The following is a 22,231-nucleotide window of genomic DNA, read 5'->3' as shown; positions in this document are numbered from 1 at the left end:
ATAAATAGTAAGGTCTAATACAATTGATTAAAATAAAATATAAGATCGTTCAACTGAAATGGAGCAAAAACAATATATTGTTAGGGCAATTAAGTCCGACGCCATCGTTTCGGTTTCAATCGCATTAGGGTGAAATAATAACAGACACCGTTTCGGGCGTTCGATTAATTTTATGGCGAACGAAATTATATACTGTATCGTTTGGCTAGTTTTTGAAAAGTGGGGCTGCAATGAATTGATCGAAAGAACGTATTTTTTATTTTTTATCTAGAATTTGTCATGTACATACTTCTGAACTCCTGTCCGACAAATTAATAACATTTCCTACAGGCGCTCGCAGCTTAAAACAACCCCCACCATGCGTCAAGTCAGCCTTGTAGGACCGACTGGTATTTTCAAGTGACGAAAAAAAAACTCAAAGGAAAATGCTACAAAAAATCTACAAAATGTTCCCATCTAAGATTGAGAGTGGTGCAAAGGCCGCCACGCGAGCGCTCCAAGGTTATAAGACTCATAATAATTGAATTGGCCGATAAACAAATACATCAACGCGATTGATTGACAACTCGACAAGATGTAATATAATGGCGTTTTAGTAAAGGTAAATTATATTGAAGTCGTTATTGGTAGTTTTCTTAGAAGCAAAAGAAGAGAGAGCGCGTTTTTGCACGCTATATTGCCTCGAATATCTGACAATATGAGCTTAATTGCTTTTCCATACCGTCGGCTACCTACGCACGTGTACTGTGTGTTTGTAACCGAATTTAGATTTTTGGCTGTTGGCCAAACTGGAACTGTTGTGTGCTACCTACTTTCGAGCACTCTTAAACAATATCGCGGTGATGAATCCATCGTTTCGTCCATTAATTTTAATTATAATTGATTACGTTATAAACACAGACTTGCCGTTGTACGTCTATTTATCAAAGTTTCCCGAAATTATACAGCCAAACGTATATTATTATATAACACAATATGTTATGTATATACACGTCATAACACCTACATTGTATTATTGTATAGCTGCTGCTGTTGTTGTGCGTTTTTCGATACAAAAATATGATATTTACACCGCAGCTGCGAAATAATTGGTGTAATTGAAATGGAACCGTGATACAATGTGTTCAAATATTGCCTGAGTGATTTATATAATATACCTACTGTACGATGCGATGTTAATGAAGACGGATAGGCACATTAACGGTTATGCGGGTAATTGCTTGGGCGAAATCTTAGCTAAACATTTTACACGCTGGGTCGGTCCATTGTGTGGTGCTCGATTGAAATCGAATAGGGAAATAAGTACAATATATTATGTGGAAAAAACAAAAACAAATAAACTTACCGAATGTCGATGATTTGTTTTTGGAATGGTAAATGAAAACCGTGTACCGGGACGGATATAATATTATTATACGTTATGGTTGTCCGTACCTACGTTGTTATCATTTTGTACGGTCGTTGTTTTTCTTTCAATATTATGTAATAAGTTCTTTTTCGTAGAAAACGAGAAAACGTGGGTCAGATCGTTTTACAGCTATGGGTCCGCATGGGATTCTCCAATTCGGCGGCGTGTATTGTACTCGACCGGCATCGGGTTCTGCATGTAAAAAGTATTTCTCCAAACAAAAATAACAAAATAATAATAGCAATAACGAAAATTATAGGTTATATGAGAATACTGCGGCGTTAGTGGAACAAGAATATAAGGATATAGCGTGCACGTCAAACGTTGATGATCTATTATCCGTCCACCATGTGATTTATCCGGTCCGATTATTATTTTTTGTATAATATGAAAAACATTGTTTTGCAACATGACCGTGTGCGCCGCAGTACCGACACGCCAACGTCACTAAAAATATTCTATTCTATTTGGCAATGTCGTTGCCAATAAAATATGTTATTATTTTCAGCAAGTTTGATGCTAAAACGATTGTTGATAAACGGCAGGTTGGGATTCGATATTTCAGTTGTGAAATTTCATCTGAAACTTTATGCACGAACTTTGCCATAATCTAATTTTACCGGTTCGACAAATCCGTTTAGGCGGGTGATGTTTTTAGCGCATCGTCAAGTAGTCATTTATCGCTTGAGTTTAAGAGGCTTTGATGAATTCCCCATACTCCTTGGGCTTAAACAATAGCTGTTACTGTAATGTAATGTAAAGTTTTAGCATAAATCACTTCAAAAAGTAATCGCGACGAAAATATGCCGAATATGTTTTCGAATCTAAGAAAGGCGTTATCAAATAAATGGATTTTTTTGTGTGTGTAATATTAGTGAGAGCAGAAAAATGATTTTAAAACGATAGGTTAAAAATCCAAATATGTATTTGAGAGTTAATTTGTTTAGTATTGCTCTTTATTACTTTTAACGAATATTTTTTATTTTGGAAACTCATTGGCTTAAACGAACTTTAATTGGTTAGAAAACGGGTTTTTCTGAAATTTTAGATTTTTTAAATTCATGTTTACTTAAAAGTCATGGGCTCATTGTAGTCTAAAAAATAACACCGAATCGTTTAAAAAACATCGTATACTCTAAACCATTTGGATTGTCCACGAAAAAACCGCAAAAATAAAAATTGTAATTATAAAAAAAACATATATATAAGTACTTATTTAATCCAATGAATTGCTCCAAACAGTTGTGTTCTATTTTAACACATCTCTCTTTTCCCGTTCGCCGTTAATATAAGACTCAATAGTATTAATTTTCAAAACATTTTTAATTTACTTAACTCTACAATACTCTTGACCGAATTTAAAACAAATAAAAACTTTATACATTACAATGTTCAAATCTTGACAGTTAAATTTAAACACGAGAATAAAGTATTTTCAACTCATCCGGGAAAAAGTCAAAGATATTTTCTTGGTATTTTTTTTAATTAATCTTGTATTGCAACAATGTGGTAACAGTATTAATAATAATATATCATACCCCATGGAGACTTTCAACGTTTATAAAAAAAGAGAACACACGCCATGACGTCATGTTTACGAAAAAAACTTTTTTTTTTGCCTTTTGATCCTTCTGGTCTCTATACAATTTCGCTGATGCTGGTCTAAAGGACTTTGTCGCATATTATGTCAAAGAGTTGAGTTTGTTGCTATATAATAAAAATGTAATATATCACTACTACTGATCTTTAATGATATACCAGTGAATTATATGCTATGGTTAATATAGAAACAAGTTTCTCTGTTTTGCACGCCTCGTTTATTCTCAAAATAAATGCACTAAAAACAAATCTCGTAAAAACTTTTTCTCAAAAACCGTTTGGTACATTAAAGATGTTATTATTATTATTTTTTTTTTTAATGGAAAAAACGAAGTAAATAATAATAATTATTATATTCTATTACAAAGGATTTCGTCAATCGATTGTAAACACCGTCAGATTTCAATTATTTTATCAAAAACTCCAAACGAAAATATACAATCATTATATTATGTCGTTTATGTGTACAATCGAATTCCACTATACTTGAATTCGGGTAGTCGAAGCACGCAATTATGATTGTGGATGATTTGTTTTCGATCTTCAGCCTTAATGGCAGTTTTTGAAAAAAAAATGGATTGTTTGCCACGATATTATTTCATTAGTACAATAGAACAATATTTCTTCGAATATATTCTCAAGGTAATCTTAAGACCTAAATGGTATACTATGGGTTCATTTATCGATTTGGAATAGGTCCAAGAAAAATGTAGGTTTTACTTCTATTTTTTTTTTGTACTATGTACACATCAATCGATTCAGAGTCGACCACAGCGTAATACTATTTCGCGAGAACCGTTAATTATTTTTTAAACGGTAAGGCATTTGAAAATAATTTTGCTATGATTTCTCGTGACGATCGTGTAACCACAAGGGGCGACAACTTTCTCAATTCCCCTGAACAATTTAGCGGGTTTTTCCCCACAAACTTTATTCCACCGTTAGGTTGTCTACTAATCCTTTTAATTAAAACTGCGACCTACCAAGTTAACGACTACCGTTCACACCGTCCTCCGCGGGCGACTGCACAAAAGCTACGATAGGGACGGAGAGACACACTATAGGCTCGCACCATTGTAATGTCATATTAAAAAATGGTTCCATAATAATAATAAAAAAACACAACGTGCAACGCGTGACTAGATTATACAGATTTTCGCGGTGTCACAGTGTTTGCGATAATGCGATAATGTTTTTGCTCAGCATTCCTACAGCAACGGAGCTACACGTCTCTACCCCAATTTGATTGCTTTTTTTTTTATCACCATTTTTTATTTTTGCAGGCAATTCAAGAGCGCGGTTCACGATCTGCTGTCCGGCCGGGCGATCGGTCGCCGAGCTAAAGCCAACGCGGACAAACCCGACCTAAGTCTTGCCGTTCGCTTCGACATCATGAACTCGGTAGCGAGCAACAAGCACACGTCAAGTAAGTCCGCTTAACTTGAATCGTATTATTTCTTGTCAAGTGTACATATTGTACACAGAGTGTTCTGTGATCGACTATCGGTTCCATTCGCGCGAACCAATCTCGAACACTGAATTCCCTAATAAGACAACTGACGAATGGCGTATTGCGTAGTGAATCACCGCCGTTCCCAGTTTGAATTTCAACCGATATACATACCTAATAATGTACTATATTGTGTCGCTCGCAGATTTGTCTGTAAGTCGATAGCTGCGTTTATTTGCATTTCTCGCCGTTTGTCACGGTGTCACGACGCCGTCAGCCGTTTTGTCAACGTTGGAAAAAAATATAAAACCGCTCTGCAAGTCGAACAAATCGCGTTTCACTTGTACGCGGACGCCTCCCAAAGATGACTAGGTTACAAGATGAAAATACTGCCTTTGCACGAGGAATTTCGAGTATGCGCCAACAGTTAAACCGGAAATAATTATTAACCCTGAAATGTTTCAAATTTTGGACTTGACCAACTCTGGGCAGTAGTAGAAGCTAATTAGTAATCTTAGAAGTTGTAATTTTGTCATAAAGGATTTTACCACCCTCGTTTAGCACCCGCTATAATTCATACACGTGTATTGTAATGATTTTACTAGTTTTTGTTAGAAAATAAAAAAGGTTTTTACTACCTCAAGCGTTACGGGAAAACTATTCGCCCTTAATCGCCAGAAATAAAATTATATCACTATATACCTGACACGGTTTGTTTAGCGAGCAAACATAATATTATCTAAGTGTTATAATGAAAAAAGTTTGTAAAGTGGTGACACTTTTGAAGAGCGATTTGTCTTCATGTATTATTCTAACGGATGAGCGATACAAGTGTATTGATAAACATCAAAAGTGCCTACAAAATATAATTATGTTTATGTTGGATATCTCATTGCTGTCATCTACCTATTTGGGTTATAGCGTTTCCACAATATAGTTTACACATATGTAAAATTGGAGAACGATAAAAAACTGAATCTTAAGAAAAATACCCTGGCGGAAAACAGGCCAGGCAAATCTGTGTACGGATGCGTTTGATGCGAAACACCGTGCCAAGTTTAATATTGAAAAAACTTTTACCTAAACTTGCTAGAAAATTGGCGAATGCAATATTCTTTTGTTTAGTAATTGGAAAAACGCCAAAAAAGAAAACAAATTTAAATTCGGTGCAAATAGCTTATCGACCGGTCAATTTATGAAACCAACTCGTTTCACGTGTAAAAAATCATTTTGATTATTTATTTGATAATAATAAGTGCATTAAACGAATCAATTGTGTTTAATTCAATAAATAAACTGTTCGTATACACGTTGTGAGACAATTTTTTTTTTTTAGAATTCTTTTTTTTCAATAAAACATTAAAAAAAAAAAAAGCAACAATCGAAATCGACGAAGAACTGATTGAACGCAGTTATGCGTAAATTGATTAATCGTTTTTGGTTTTTGTACTACGTTCATTTAAATCGACTGGATCTAATCGTGTATGAAAACAAATGATGCTGGATTCATCAATTTTCTAAACATCCCATTGCAGTGCCTTGGAGTGTGTGTTGGTATAATAAAATGTCGGCGTTTAATTAATTAGAAACATTGTTCGTGTTTTATTTAATGGTTAACCAGAAGTTTTTCATTTCTACTAAATGCAATTATATTTATATCATATTTTATTAGCTATTGAAATAGTATATGATTCGTTCTTGTTTCATAATCGAAAAACAGCTATTTTGTAAATCCAGTTTAATAAAAACCTTAGTATTAAACAAAATATTTGTTTGCTTTCATTATTTTTATCGGATTACTTGTAGTACCACTTTGTTAAAAATGTAAAGAGACTCTTATTTTTTAGACATTTGTTTTATGTATACCCAAAAACATTTACAAGTCTTTTATAAAAGAGGTGACTTTTATAGATGATATTATATAATATCAAATAGTGCCCATATTGATTAAGGCTATGGATTAAAATTTTGGAAAACTGTCTGGAACATTTAGACATTTCTAAAAAAAACAGATTATTCCTTCTTGTCATAAACAAATTTAAAACTAGAGAGTTTTTAAGAATATACATATACATACAGCATCCAAATTTTTCAAATTAGTTTTAAACCATTTTTTTCAGAAAAAAAAATGTATGAGTCTTATTTCATTTGACTCAAGACTAAGACATACTGGTAACTTGAAAGTTTTAGTATTTTTCTTGTATATCTAGATAGTTGAGAAAATGATTATTTACACTGTAAACATATATTTTTTTAAATTATTTTTTCCAATTTATAATTATCATTTACAGAAGGTCCTTATAATTTTTTTAAAATTAAATTATCGGGTTTTTAATGGGTTTTTCGACAATTTGCAATTGCAAATTTGATTTTTAAATTCTCATCAAAATTATGGATTTTTATTTTAAACTATTTAGTTGATATTATATGCATCTTTTAGTAGTTAAATTTTATTTGCACATTATTAAAAATGATATACTGTTTTTGTGGTATTTCAAGTGAGTTAGTTGAAATTAATGATATGTATAGTGAGTTAAAAAAAAAACCAAGTCATTAAAGTAACCATCTAAATAAACATAATAGTATAACAATAACCAGCTATTGTGGATATCATATACTGGATGTGTACGACTGTAGTTGTAGATAACCACTACATTTTTTTCTTTTGTAATAGGATTCTAGATTGTCGTACTCTAGTCTTTATATATTATTATATTGCACTTTGCGTAGGAGAGAAAACGTTTTCCTTTATCTTCCATTGCGAGCGTGGTCTATGTCAGGGTTGTCCGGTATCCGTTTAATATATGTTATCTAGCCATTACACCTAAGGGCGTGGGATACGCCCAAGGACACGATGAGTCGGCTAAGATGTCGGTGATATACGGTCCATGGACATGCCAGAGCTCGTCCGATACTGATTGATAGGTGCCTCGAAGGAAATATTATCGTGAAACCAATTTCTAACGAAATAGCGTCCTGAAAAAGAATGTAGGTATATAATAATACCGTTTATGTGGATTATATAATGCGTTCTTGAGTAGGATGTACAGTCTAGTTAACTGGTTATGATCGACCATTACATTTTCGACAACTCGTTTCAACATAATTTAACCATATATGATTAAATTATTCTGGTTACGTTTGGAAGGCTTGACGGTTGCGCAAAACTGTGATATGATATTGGCGACAACTTTAACAATAATTGTAATAGATATTAACAAGGTAATATATCTTGATCCCCCTGCTTTTGAATATCACAGTGATTGGCCATATTAGTCATAACAATAACCACTATGATTAATCGTGTCCATTGCTTTTATCCGTCAATTTAAAGTGATTATTAATTATGCTTTATTTAAAAATTAATTATTATATTATATGTATATATAACACATTTCAATGGACGGTAACTTGAAAAAAATGTTTCATTTCAAAGTATCAAGAGTGGGATTTTCAATAATATCACATTTCATCTTTAAGCATTTATTTTTAAAATGTAAGAATTTGTATTAGTTTATTTGTTGGAATAATACAAATTTTAATTTATCATGTTAATCAAACGCAGAACAAAACAGTTCACCAGAAAGTACTAGGAAGATGATCTAATTTGAGTAAATAAAAATTTTAGGGATTTCTTATTTGCGTAATCAATCATCAATTGGATGTAATTGGGAAAATTACACAGACTAAGGTATAAATAAACGAAAATACATGTAAATACTTATAATTAACTTAATACATTTTTGTTTACTTAATTAAAAACAAGTTAAACAATAATCATTAACTCGCTCACCCTTGGCCGTCAATCTGATTTTTTTGTCCGAGCAAAAAGGACTAGGAGCTTTTATAGCCGCTTTACTGTCGAGACGCTGAACAATATTATATATAAATATATATAATTAACGCGCAGCTTGAGGTTTGTCAATATACAAAACACAATACCTGTAGAAGAGGGAAGAACTTTATTCGGTAAGCCAATTCACCAGTTGTTTAAACGTTAAACCGTTTTCCGATGCTTTTGTGTAGGACGTTGTAATCTCCTTTCGGTAATAAATTCCTCCGTTTCCGTCCAGCCCGTTGGCCGGCAGAGCTCGAACAAATTCTCGAATGAACAACAAACAAAAAATCTTATATTCTTTTTTCTTAAACTCATTTATTTCAAGCTTTAAGCCCGTAAAGTGTTCGCAACACAGACACGACTCGTGTCCACGCGGACCGTGACGAGCGTTCAAAGCGATTCGATTGGGTGTCGTTACGGTTGACAGCGCACACGAATATTGTGTCCTAGCAAGATACCTTTGCACAGCAACACAAGTCCACCTGCTAAAAAACTTTCAAAAATTAGATTTATACCGATTAAATCTACAGGTTTTCGTTGTGTTTTTCATAAAACAATCAATCGCTAAAGCGGTACGGGTGTAAAGATAATTTTATATTCAATAATTGAGCTGTCGTGTTTCGATATGAAATAATATAAATGCTAAAAAACAACAATTAAAAACATTTTAATAGTAACAACGTCAATAACGCGCTATAATTGACCAAAGCTATGCTCTAGTTTGAATTCGTTTTGTTGCAGCAAAATTTAAGCAATCTTAAACGACTTTTTATTGACTTTCATAAAAAATTGTCCGAGTCGTATGAATAATGTATTTTTAATGAATAATTGACGACTTTGAAGAGTTATTTGGTGTACGTGTATATTTTTCCTTAATTGTAAAACAGCTTTTTTTCTAGAAAACTAAAATACTTTTAAAATCTAGTTGAAATATGTTTACATTCCAAAACAACAAAATGCTGTCGTAACGTATGGTCCGTTAAAATATGTTGGTGTAAAAAAAAATAAATGCATGAAAAAGTAACAATATTTTATATCAAAAACGCGCAATACGTTGTCGACCGAAGATATTTTTAAATTCTAAAAGGTCTCGCTTTGTCAGCAAAAAAAAAAAGATGCGATAAAAATGTCAAGACAAATGTGTATGTGGCTAGTTAAGTTAGGAGAGAGTGCAAACGAGTCGTGTCAATAGTGGCCATAACGGGAAAGGATATTGATCGCGATGGTGAGAGCATAACGAAGAAAGGATGGAAATTGAACTGATAAAAAGGATAAGAGAGATGAGTGTAGACTTTCAAGAGATTTAATAGTAGCGTGAAGAGAATAGGCGAGAAAAATATGTTATAAATAGAGCAACGAAAATACGCAAAATGAATAATAAAACGGTAGCCGATAGAGATTTGCGGGTAAAGAGGATTTGGCTGACCGACCCCATTTGTATGGGTTCAGGTGAAGATGAGCTAAACAATGTTAACGTCGTGTTGCGATAAACCTAAGTCGTATAACAGCTTTTCCGCAAAATGACAAATGTTGTAATGTCTTTTCAAATAATGGTTATATTTATTTATAGACAAGACAGCGCTGTGACGATAAATATGCACCTAATATGTATTATGATAAGAATTCGCTAACGATAGTATTATTATAAGTAAAAGTCTATTAATTTACTTTACAATCCCATAGTCAACCAATAATCTAGTTTGGCCAAGTATGCACGAGAAGAAGTTCCACGGTAAAACACCTAAATTATGTTAATACATTATCTTCACAGGTACCGATAAATAATTTGTTCAAACAAAAATTATTATGTATACTTATTATAACATTTAAACATAAATGTATGCACATAATAATAAAGTATTATTAAAATTGTATTATAATAATTAGCATCTATACATTACGCACTATTTTAAGAACCCAACTATTTAATTTAAAACTTAATTTTATCGAATACACTCGTGTACCTATTTTGCATATACAATGCGCCTGAATATATTTTTGACAAACTATATTATATTTTGTATCTTCTTATTTGTACTTTATAAATTCAATTCAATGATAAACATACTATGAAAATACAAAGGAAATATATAAGTTATATTACACTAGCTTTAATTGTATTGGAATATATTTATTAGATAAGCTTAAGTATACTTAATCTAGAAACACGTACGACACGTACTGATTTTTATATTAATGTCTCCAAACAAAGTAAGAAAAGCGCGACAACTGGAATTTTTTTTAAAAATTGTTTTTGTAAGCTTGTATCATACTCACTGAAAAACGAGAAGTGGCAAATGGACAGATCTGATTCTATACTTCCTAGTAGAAAGTTTAAATACTATTCAGCTATTTTCCAACAATATATAAAGTATATCTTATGATAACATCTCTCCTCTACGTTAAGAGTACTTGACATGCACAACGCTATTTATTACCTTTAACTTTCAATACTTTATTGGAAACCGTCTAGTGTGCCCGTTTCTTTGTCTATAAAGTTGCATAGGCTATTTTTTATAATGAACGAAACTTCGTATGGTGATAACATATTAGTGATATTACTAAATAAGACAACGACCCATAATAATATTGATCATCTACCTATGTAGGTATGGCGCAGGAATAAAAATCTAGGAATCTATGAAAAATGTTTATTTATAACGATTCCTTTTACTTATCAAAATTACCTATCTCGGTAATCCGAAATTGTAGGTAATACCTACAATTTCGGTATTTAGAGACAAATAAATGTTCAATATAGTTTTAAAGTCTAAACTAGAAAAATGTGTAGTTACACAAATGTTCGTGTCTCTAGAGAACCTCAAAACGTTTGTCACCATTTCGGTTTGACACCTCAATGATCAAGTCTGATTTCTGTTGATACTTTTAAAATCTAGTAAATTATAAGACTCGGGAAAATTTCATGATCCTAAGTATAAATAAACTATAGGCTGAATACAGTATATATATATATATATATATGTAAAGTATTCTATAAAAATAGTCAATAACTCTACTGTAACTAATAGAACAAACTTTATTTACTCTAAATCGTTTTAAAGTAATTTATGACAACAGTAATTGAATGTTATTAGTAATTATAGATAATACAATATTAAATTATATCATATCTGTTTTATTTATTTGGTATTTATCTAAACTGTTTCACAATCAAAATAAGGGACATTATAAATATTATAATATTATTTTAAGTTTTTTGAAGTCGAGTAAAGTGATATTATAAAAGTACAATAATATTAAATTTTTTATAGAATTACAAAGTGTTAGAACGTATAAGCTTAGAACGTATAAGAACGTAGTCGTTATGGTCTTGTATAGTTGCACCGACTGGTACAACAGTGAGTTCAGCAATCTGAAAATAAATATAATCGAATGATGTGCAATTATTAGTATTAAAAGATAATCAATAATATTTTTGATGGCGTCTTGAAAAAGTAATATTCAAGAACAACCACTGATTAGTATTAACATTTTTCGTCCATTATAATATTAAATTTTAATTACAACAAATAAAAAATAAAAAAATACTTATTAATAAACATACCACTACTTCTGGTGGTGTATTGATTGCAAACATCACCATGTCAGCAACGCGTTTGGGTTCTAAAGGCTGAAATAACTTAACTTCGTCTTTTTTACTTGTGTTACTTGTGTAGGGGTCAATAAACTTTGTACTTACACTCTAAAACAATTACAAAACAAAGTATGTGTTTTACACAACAATAGACAACGGTTGATAATATATTGTAGATAATACAATCAGGAACAAACATATATTTTTCATTCGAATGTTCTTATTGACTTTAATTAAAAAAACAGGAGAATTTTATTCGAATAAGTATTTATTTAAAGTATAATTTCCCGTCCAAGTTATTGTAAAAATTGTTATTATATAAGGAGATTTCATGCGATCTGTTTTTAAGGAGTTTTGTATAGACAATATTAAAAAAAATAGATTTTCATAAATTTCGATCATGTCAATTAATTTACCGGTTAACTTTTATAAGCTTCGAGGTATTATTAAAATACATTTTTCCAATAATAAAACCCAATCGTTTTACATAAAAAAAGCAAAAATCTGTTTCCAACATGACTCAGTAAAGTTGTCAAAGAGCTCGTATATCTTTACAGAATTGAAATCAGACCATCTTAAGTAGCCGAAATGTTGTTTGGCTTTTTGGTCTAAGACTTCAACCAAAAAATAGTCCAAAGAAGTCTTTAAGGACAATTTTTTTTTTTTTTGAATGACGCTTAACTCTGAATACAACATCGACAATAGTTGTTATTATTTTCTTTTTAGATAAGGTGTTTACCGTGACTTTTACTTTCGATGTTTTCAACTGCAATTCGTGTCTGATACCTTCGGCCAGTACTGTCAATGCGACTTTAGATGCATTGTACATTTGATAACCATAATCACCGACCATTGAATGGCCAGCAGTGCTAAATATTAAAAAAAAAAAGTATTAATGTAAGGTTCAGTGTCTACAAGTTCGCTTAAAAGCGTTTATAAGAAAGTGATTTTTACCACTTCCAACTATAATAATTTCTGTAGACCTGCTCGTCTCACTATGCTCCGTTCCCACTAAGCCCCGACACCACTGTACTAATTTTTTATTATTTTAACAGCTAAATTCTAAAACTATAATACTCAATGGAATAATATAGTTAAAAACATAATTAAATTCTTGTAAAGTGTCAGAAGTACGAATAAAAGAATTTTTAAAACATTTTTCAGCCGAGCCTGCAACTACGAAAGAGCATTTACATGTCTCTTTGAAGTACCGAATAAATTTAGAGTAGTGGTGGAATTATAGATAATGAAATAGTAATTAGTATATTAACAAGCAGTAACAAGCTAGTATAATTTATTATTTAGTTCTAGTTTGAACGTTGTGCGATATCTCTTAACTCCTATCAGATAACAGCGTAACGCTTTTTTCGTGACAGTTTTTCGGTTATGTGCCAGAGCTAACCCCATTCCCACCCCCACCCTCAACCCCAACCCCATCTCCGGGTTCATGACAAGTTTTTCGTTATTAAAACTTTTTTCGGTTATGTGCTAGAGCTAAGACATGAAAATGTTAAAAATACTCTTGACTACTTAAATGAATGGTTATTATATTTTATTGTTACCTGTTTATATCAATGATATGACCGATAAATTTGTGAGCCGCCATAGACGTGTATGCTTCTCTAGTGCACGCTGACAGAGCTACAACGTTGACGTGCATAATCGCTCGCCAGTCTGCCGTTTTTCCGTCTTTAAATATATAATTTTAATGAAATATTCGAAAACACGTTCGTTTAACAGATAGTAATAGTTTATTTTACCTAAAAGAGAAGTCCGTATAACTCTTTCTGCGTTGTTAATCATTATGCCAATACCATTTAAGTTTTCCTTTATCCATTGAAACACAATTTGTAATTCTTTCTCGTTGGTGACATCACATTTTTTCGTACGAAACACACCAGGTTTTTTTTCTACCCGCAGTTCCTTATTTACAATCTAACCGAGCATAAGAAACATATTTTAAACACGTTTAATATGTTGAGCGTACACAATATTATTGAATTTTAAAATAGCTGTGAAACTAACCTGGTCTAAACCATCTACTGAATTATCTATACCCACTACGTTTATGCCCTCCTCGAGTAACTCTATAGCGATGGCGACCCCAATTTTCGAAGTAGCTCCAGTTATCACTGCAACTTTTTCAGCGTCTCTAAACCGCTCAAAGTGGTTCTGCCGTAAAAAAAATTATTTTGTACTAATGTAGTGAAGAAATTTGACGTTTTTTTTTTTTTATTATGTTACATGGGATTCACGCAACGTTAGTCTTTAAATTAATATATGGAAAAAGAAATGGAGTTGCTTATTATTCATATTTACCTCTGCATATTTACTGCTTGCCAGGGAGAACTAAAATCAAACAACATTAATTATATGTAAAATTATTTTTTTGTTAATTGCTAAATAATTATATTCGTTATACGCACCAAAGATAATATAATTAATATTTTCTTAGAAATCATGATTAATCAGTTTTTATTACGTTCAGCGAAAACAACAGCCAAATAGTGTGGAATAAAACGTAGAACTTGGAGTATTCCATATATAATATTGTGATGTTATGAGATGGTAAAATAAACATATTATTTACTTTAGAAAAATACGGTTCAAAGAAAATACAGACAAATGTACAGGGATACACTTTACAACCAGAGTTTCGAATATAACAGTAAAAACTTAAATAGGAACACCGATGCGATAAAAACTTGTAGCAAACAGTATCAGTGTAGGCTGTTGATGCTTTAAATCAAATATTTTTATATATATATACAATATAGTATTGGCAAATCAATTTTATAGCAAAATATTGTTTTTCATAAAATGTCAAGCCCTAAGAAATTGCTTTATTTTTTTTTCGCGTAACAAAAATAGGTTAAAACATCTCAATGCTATAATTTGTTTTCGTGTTTTTGTTTTTGGGTTTTCAATAGGTTTCTGTAAAACTCAAAATTTGATTTTTTTTTTCGTCACTTATATTGTAAACAAAAACTGCATTATTCTATTCGCATTGAATTTGAATTGAAATACAAATTATTCAGTTTCTGTCATTAATGTAGTTCATAGTTGTACAACTGATTTTAGAAGACTTTCCAAATCAAGGGTGCCATAAATATCAAATACTAAAATACTCCATATGGGAACCCAATTAGACCTTATTGTAATTATCAATCGCCTCACTGTATTCCGGCTTCTAAAATTTCGTAACTATTTCCCTCGCGGTAAAATATGATTTTCCCATCAATTATTGATGTGCAAATATCTTCACGCGCGGTACGATATTTTGGATAGGAGTAAATTTGTGCAAGTACCGGAAATAGGTACCTAACGGAAGTAGGACTGACGGAGGTGAATTTGGCCGGTAAACGGAAGTAAACATGTCACGCTGAACCAATTTCGGCAGTACTGCTGTATTTTTCATATAAAACGGGCTAAAATATATTTCAATACAATGTTGTAATATTGTCATCACCTAACGCGGCAAGGATTAAGTGTAAAGTTGTTTTTTTTAATAATTTTATTATTATTACAATGTAAAAATTATAATATTATAATTACATTTTTTTAACGGTTTAACATAAATAAAATAAAACATAGGTATACATTTAAAAGTTTATATCTTTAGAACAATAGTTTTTAAAACAAAATAGGTATCAAGTATTAATGTATTATATGATGTGTGACTCGTTGTTTAGTCTTGTAATTCAATCGTAAAAGGACCCGCAGGTGTGGAATGATATTGTATAGTAGTTGGGACTTTAACGACAATTAATTCCGCAATCTAAAAATAATCACAATTATAATTAGTGATTGATCATTGGTTAAACACACATGGTTAAATATAGATTATTAAAAAATTGCCAGCTCCCAATTATAACCCAGAATACACGTGATAATCAAATAGTAGTATTCCCACAATAGATCTAAAGCCTTTTCGCTTTTATTATATAATTCTCCTCCAGTAACCTCTACTAAGCTTTTCCCAAACTAAAAGTAAAAAAAACCTAACATACCAAAACCTCTACAGGTGTATCTAGTGCTGTGATGATTGCGTCAGCCACGTTATCGGCGTCTAATGATGGTTTTGGGCTTGTGTATGGGTTGTGTTGTCGAGTGGCTTCGTCAGCTACCAATATATCAGTTGTGGTTAAGCCCGGACTTAAACTCTGAAAAAATTACTCGGTATTTGAATTTCGTCACTTCTTCATATACTTCCAAAATGAAGGTGAATATATATATTTACCGTGACTTTAATATTCGAATTTTTAAGTTTCAATTCTTGTCTTAACCCGTCCGCTAACGCTGTTATGGCCTTTTTGGATGCGTTATACATTTTATGTCCAAAAGCGCCGATGAAGGAATGTCCAGTAACGCTATGAGAAAATTATTAATTAACGCTTTAAAAATATTATTTAAGTTATACTCAAATAAAACATTTTAACGTCGGAGTTATCTTTAAAAAACAAGTTTAATTATCTACCTATTCATATGAATAATGTGACCGGCGATATTGTTTCTCACCATAGACCGGTACGCTTCTCGAGTGCCCACCGATAGAGCGATGACATTGAGCTCCAGAAGCGTCTTCCAATTATCCGTTTTCCCTCCTAATGGGTTAATTTTTTTAATAATAATCCAAAATAATTTTTCAAAACTTAAAACGTGGTTTACTACCTAAAAGAGTGGCCCTTATAGGCCCACCAGCGTTGTTCACTATTATAGATATCCCCTTGAAAGTTTGGTTTATCCATTCAAAAATCTTTAAGAATTCTTCTTCGTTAGTAACGTCACATTTTTTCGCGTACAATATTCCTAGTGGTATGGGGTTATCTTTCGGTTTCGGTAGGAGATTTTTTATATTCTAAATAAATGTATGCAAAAAACAATAAACACACATGTCGAAAAGTAACGAGCCCAGAAAAAACGCTGTTAAACACCGTTGAGTAGCCAAATTTAGTTAAAATTATGTTTTCATATTACCGCATGTAACTCATCTCGTCTAGCTATAGCAACTACGTTTATGCCCTCTTTGAGCAACCGCGCAGCTGTAGCAAGGCCTAAACCTCTACTAGCTCCAGTTACCACAGCTACTTGGTCTTCATCTCTAAATCTTTTCAAATGGTCCACGCGCTAAACAAATTTATTTAATATTTTAGGGGTTAAAAATAGTTTTGAATACATTGTTATAGTTATTGAGTTCTATACTTACCGCTGAAACTATGTCGGCTCCAAGAGACAACTAAGAATCATAAAAATTAATATAAATCTATCATTATTTGTATTATTATTATGACTTATAAATAAAATTATTCTATATTAACTATTACATAAACTACAAGTAGTATCAAGTTTTTACATACCAAAAATAATGTGATTAATATTTCCTTAGAAATCATGGCGAATCGCTTTATGTTCAGTGAAAATATCGATGCGAAATGTGTAATGATACAATTTTTTACTTGGAAAATTCAAACTTTATACAATATTATGTTTTTTTAGATGCCAAAATAATATATTTTTTAATGTAAATACACTGTTTCCCTAGTGTATAAAAAAACAGGCATCTTATTGTATCTATTTTTCTGCGCGTTCTACTTGCAGCCAATTTTTTTTTAATGTAAAGAAATTGTTTACTCTAGTGTATAAAACAAACAATTTAAGACATGTTACTGTTTTTCTGTGCGTTCTATTCACAGTCAATATTTTATTAAAGACTACCGTTTAAAAACGTTAACAAATTCTTAGCTGAAGTATTGTTCTGTACAAATATTAAAATTTGCCAACTTTGTGTACATGGCGATACTTTGTAACATCGATTTTAACCGTTTGTTAGTTTGGTAAATTCAAACAAAGTCAACTACATCGGATTAAACTTCAAATTTTTGAATTAATGCTATGAAATAGCAAACGATATTTTTTCTGTTTTTAATTAATTTGTACGTCATATTTTTGAGACAACCATAATTTATTAATAATATATAGAGTTAGATCAACGACAATGACAATTTTTTAATAACAATATCATATATCTGTTTTTAGTTTAAAACAAAGGTTTTGTTTAAAAAATAAACATAATCTAGATAAATATCAAGATAAAAATATTCATCTACAGGTTATCGACCGATGATAATTTTAAAGTCTGAAAGAGTTTTGTGGGTAAGGATATTTGGCTGACTGACCCCATTTGTAAGGGTTAAGGTAAAGTTGAACTGAAAAATGTCAATGTTATGTTGTGATAAACTTTAGACGTATACCTGTTTGAAATAATTAAAATCTTTAACGCGTTAAATTAATTTTAGAGAGACTATTCATTTTGAGTTAATCATTTTTAAGCGAAAATTATAATATTATAAATTATACTTTTTCAAAACTGATAAATATAAATATTTATTAAGCTTATGTTTGACCGACATTATGTACTGCTGCACACACACATGCTTAAATTAACTTTCCCTTAAACGACTTTAATAATTTAAGCCTCTGGATGAACAACCGATTATAATAATTACTAGTTCATTTAACTCGCATCCTTTATGCGCTTCATTTGACGCATTTGTAATTGGAAATCACCCGAAGGATCAAATAATCCAACCATTTTTAATTATTTAATTATTCGACTGAACCTACTTATTTGGATTAATCAAAGGCTCATACATCCGTACTGAGATGGCGACTGTGTACACTGTATAATAGTTTTAAGTTTTTTTTATTTTAAACATAGGTGAGATACATATGTGAGATGAGTATTTTTTGTTCTGAAATTTATGTTTAATAATCTGGATTCGACGTGGGATTTCGACTGAAGTGAGATTATTGTTTCACTCCAGTATGACGTTGGGCATTATTCCAATATATTTTTGTTTAAATAAATTCACAAATCAAAATATATTGATTCATTATGTACTTATTCATTTTTCACGATTAAATTAACTATTTAGTATTTATCCATGATCAATTTTTTAATCATGATTTATAAGTATTCGTAAATGAGATATTAATCATTTTGTATGAGTGACTTAACAAAATATATTTTAATCATCCCACCCATTGAACTTAATCCAATTAATCCAAGTCATTTGGTCAACTTGAATAGGTCGCTTAATGTAGAATAATATTTTCGTTATTCATAAATACTGACTTAAAGTTTTCAACAACCAATAAATAAAGCCTGGACACGATAAGAAGAAGAATCACCAATAAAATATATACTCATTTAAAATTTCAATAAAAAAAATGTCTGCTTTTAAATTATCTATTTCTTTATTATCTTATATTATTCACCTCTGAATCTTATTTACCATTATATCTCATCATTATAAAACTATTTTAATTTGATTTTTCTCGATGGCGAGGGTTTGATACCTAATATCACTTCAAACGTTTGCATGACAACATTAAAACCTAATGTAAAACAGAAAATAACGGTATATTTATTATGAAACCAGGTATAGTAGGTTTTCTAGTGTTACCTATACGGAAACTTCAAACGAATTTTCTATGTTGTGAAATATTGTGTCATGATAGTACAAAATACTAACACCTAACCTTTGTTTTTATAACGCAGCCTTTGTGTTTCAAAGCTGTAATATTTCGAAAATACCATAAATGAAAAACTAAGAAAAGGTACTCCCATTATATTTAAATGTACTCGTCAGAGTATTTAATTGAACGAATCTATCATATTATTTCAACTCCAACAACGCTATTAGTAATTACCTAATTGTGAGAGTGCCGTTTGAATTACAACCACTTATATAACATATAAGTGTAAGTATAATTTTTAACTATACATAGTTTGTATGCCGAATGATTTCCCACCAACAATTAACAAGATTAATGGCTCATACATTTCATTCAGGTATTTTTCTGTTGTACATACTAATGCAGAATAAATGCATTGGAAACTTTTCAGAAAATGTTGTCGACTAAAATTTTTTTTTTTTATAAATGTATAATATAAATAAAAAAGTAACAATCCGCATAGAAGCTAAAATATTCGAAATAATTTATGTTGGTATCATAGCTGAATATTAGTTTCTGATCGAAAACAAATACATTTTTTTCTTACCATGTTTTTTAAAATCCTTGTCTAATACTATGTGTGGCGTATTTTTTTTGGTAAATAAAAAATTGTGCTGTGTTAAGCCCTTGTAGACGACATATATTATTTTATTCATGTTATATTTTTTTTATCTATACATAATAACATCACTGTTATTGATTCTTACATCATATACCTTAACCGTACCTTGATCGCAACGGTTTTTTAATGCTAAATATTGCGACCATTGCTTTATTTTTAAACGCAATTGACTTACCAATATTAGCTATTTGTATAAATGAGATAGTGTTGTTTTTGTTTCGAAATGTCTTAAAAATCTAGAAATTTAAAAAAGTATTGCTCCAGCGCGAAGCGTTTTTCTGAGAAACTGAGCAATTGTTTAACCTAAAATCACATGTGCTCAAAAATGTAAAGATCAAGTCATTATGTACATTTTGACATGAACAATTTTAATAAATTTAATAGAAATCAAATGTTCTTGGATTTTAGATTTATTCAAAGGTACACGTCAAAATAATTATGATTCCTAAATTCTCGATTTTCAATTTTGAAAAAATACATTTTTCCATTAAAAATGCTCAGATTTCCTAGAAAATCCACTACACCTAAACTCCGGTTAACTGCATTCATTCGCTCTCTGTAAACTACTCTCTCCTACAACTAAATAATAATATAGTCTATTCCTACCGATATAATCTATAATGTAGTATTTACACGAGAAAGCGCTTAAACAATTTAAACTCTGTCGACAATATTAAAAACAGCGCCTACCACAAAACACCGGTCGGTAATCGTTTATTCATTTGCTCGAAAGTTTATTTTTAATTTGTTTCATTACCGCCTTTGTCGACTCTACAAGGAAAACATTATCGTAACAACCTTTTGTTCCGCACGGAGCAAGAAAGTTTTGATCATTCATAGCTGTCCGTCCGTCCGTAAGATCTTGCTGTGAAAATAACGTTTTCAGATAGTTCACAAAGTTTTGTCAAAAGTTTTTTACACGGAGACTCGCACAACAGTCGTCTTGCACAACCGTTCGAACTTCATCCAAGTATAACAACAGCCGTCACTTGGGCGAGACTTGCAATGAAAAAATAACAACGAATTTCACCAAAGAACGGATATTATGCCTAACATTCGCAGTTACTTGCGTACCTACTCAGAGGATTTATTTTCTATTGGATTTACATATTCTAATGCGTTTTGTGTCTCCCCCCACACACACACAGGTATTTGATTCCCACGACAGGAGAGTCCCTCGGGGTAGGCGCGTGTAATTATATTTTATATGATGAATGGCGATGTGATTTTCTGGCCGAGATTAAATTTATGTACATAAAATATAATACACTGCACACAACGGCCGATAGTATTGTTTGAACATAGCTGACCTGTCAGTCAGTCAAATTAGTCGATTCGACACGTTAGCTCGGGTGCTAACGAAATGCTTACACAACGGCCCATTGAGAATCAATTTTTCATGTAAGATTTTTTTTTTACCATAAAGCATACCGTAATGTGAAAACAAATAGCAGGCCATTAGTCGATATATCTATTGAATGGCGTCAAATTTAATTTATTCAAACAATTATATAATAATAATTTGACACTGTGGTAAATATTTGTAGAAACAATTTCGCAGGAAAAAAAGTCTACATCATAAATCACTTGGAATCTCTTGAACAGCGATCACTAAACTCATTAAGGTCGCGGCGTTATGTTTGGAAACGTTAAAGGTGAAAAAACCCACTACAAGTTGTGTATTCATCCGAAAATCCAATGATCTTTTATATTAAAGATTTATTAATTTTTACCTTCTCGAGTATATATCGCAATGACGATACCGATGTTTCAAACTACTACAAATTATCCTCATAAATCAATCAGTATTAACAACTTCAATTTGTATTGAACAAACTACATTTTTCGTCGATCTGGATGGAAAATATGTAATTTAAGAACACACAACGATATCGTGTTTAGTGTTATTCAGTAGTTATTCCTTAGTTTTTCCAAAAGAGATATCTATTTAGAAAAAAAAATGGTTTTTGAAAAACCTACTAGTTTTTTACCTTATGTCTGTCACTCGGTATACGATAAGTTAAGGGGATTCGATACCGGCCGTTTTTTTTCAGTCAAAACACATCATTTTTTGTCCATCGCACAGGCCAAATCAGTAATCCGATAAGTAATTTGAAAACCGATTTGAATTTGTCATGAAGTTTACTTGAGAACCGTACGAGGCACTTTTTTCAATTTTGAATTTTAGTCCTTTTCAAATT

At 31.3% G+C, this 22,231-nt stretch overlaps 2 protein-coding genes across 6 annotated transcripts in view; one reads left to right on the top strand and one right to left on the bottom strand.

Annotated features, from left to right (window-relative positions):
• Window positions 1-22,231, top strand: part of LOC126843006 (glutamate receptor ionotropic, NMDA 3A-like) — a 116,853-nt gene that overhangs the window by 73,850 nt on the left and 20,772 nt on the right. For all 5 annotated transcript variants that reach the window (XM_050580295.1, XM_050580296.1, XM_050580297.1 and 2 more), the window contains one exon: window positions 4,291-4,433. In XM_050580295.1, the coding sequence (XP_050436252.1) occupies window positions 4,291-4,433 (143 nt within the window). The remainder of the gene's footprint in view (window positions 1-4,290; window positions 4,434-22,231) is intronic.
• LOC126843007 (farnesol dehydrogenase-like) lies at window positions 15,463-17,303 on the bottom strand. The gene is made up of 8 exons (XM_050580301.1): window positions 17,248-17,303; window positions 17,097-17,126; window positions 16,868-17,017; window positions 16,562-16,748; window positions 16,368-16,494; window positions 16,131-16,260; window positions 15,901-16,053; window positions 15,463-15,668 (listed from the first exon to the last, which is right to left on the bottom strand). The coding sequence occupies exons 1-8, from the start codon at window positions 17,281-17,283 to the stop codon at window positions 15,579-15,581; spliced, it is 903 nt and encodes a 300-aa protein (XP_050436258.1). The 5' UTR covers window positions 17,284-17,303; the 3' UTR covers window positions 15,463-15,578.

The sequence above is a fragment of the Adelges cooleyi genome, unplaced genomic scaffold (assembly GCF_023614345.1).
Source record: "Adelges cooleyi isolate 19-005CV unplaced genomic scaffold, UGA_ACOO_1.1 ACOO_flye_CR_arks_rails_tigmint_CR_PRNA_574, whole genome shotgun sequence".
NCBI classification, from domain to species: domain Eukaryota; kingdom Metazoa; phylum Arthropoda; class Insecta; order Hemiptera; family Adelgidae; genus Adelges; species Adelges cooleyi.
This window is presented reverse-complemented; position numbering and strand designations above follow the sequence as displayed.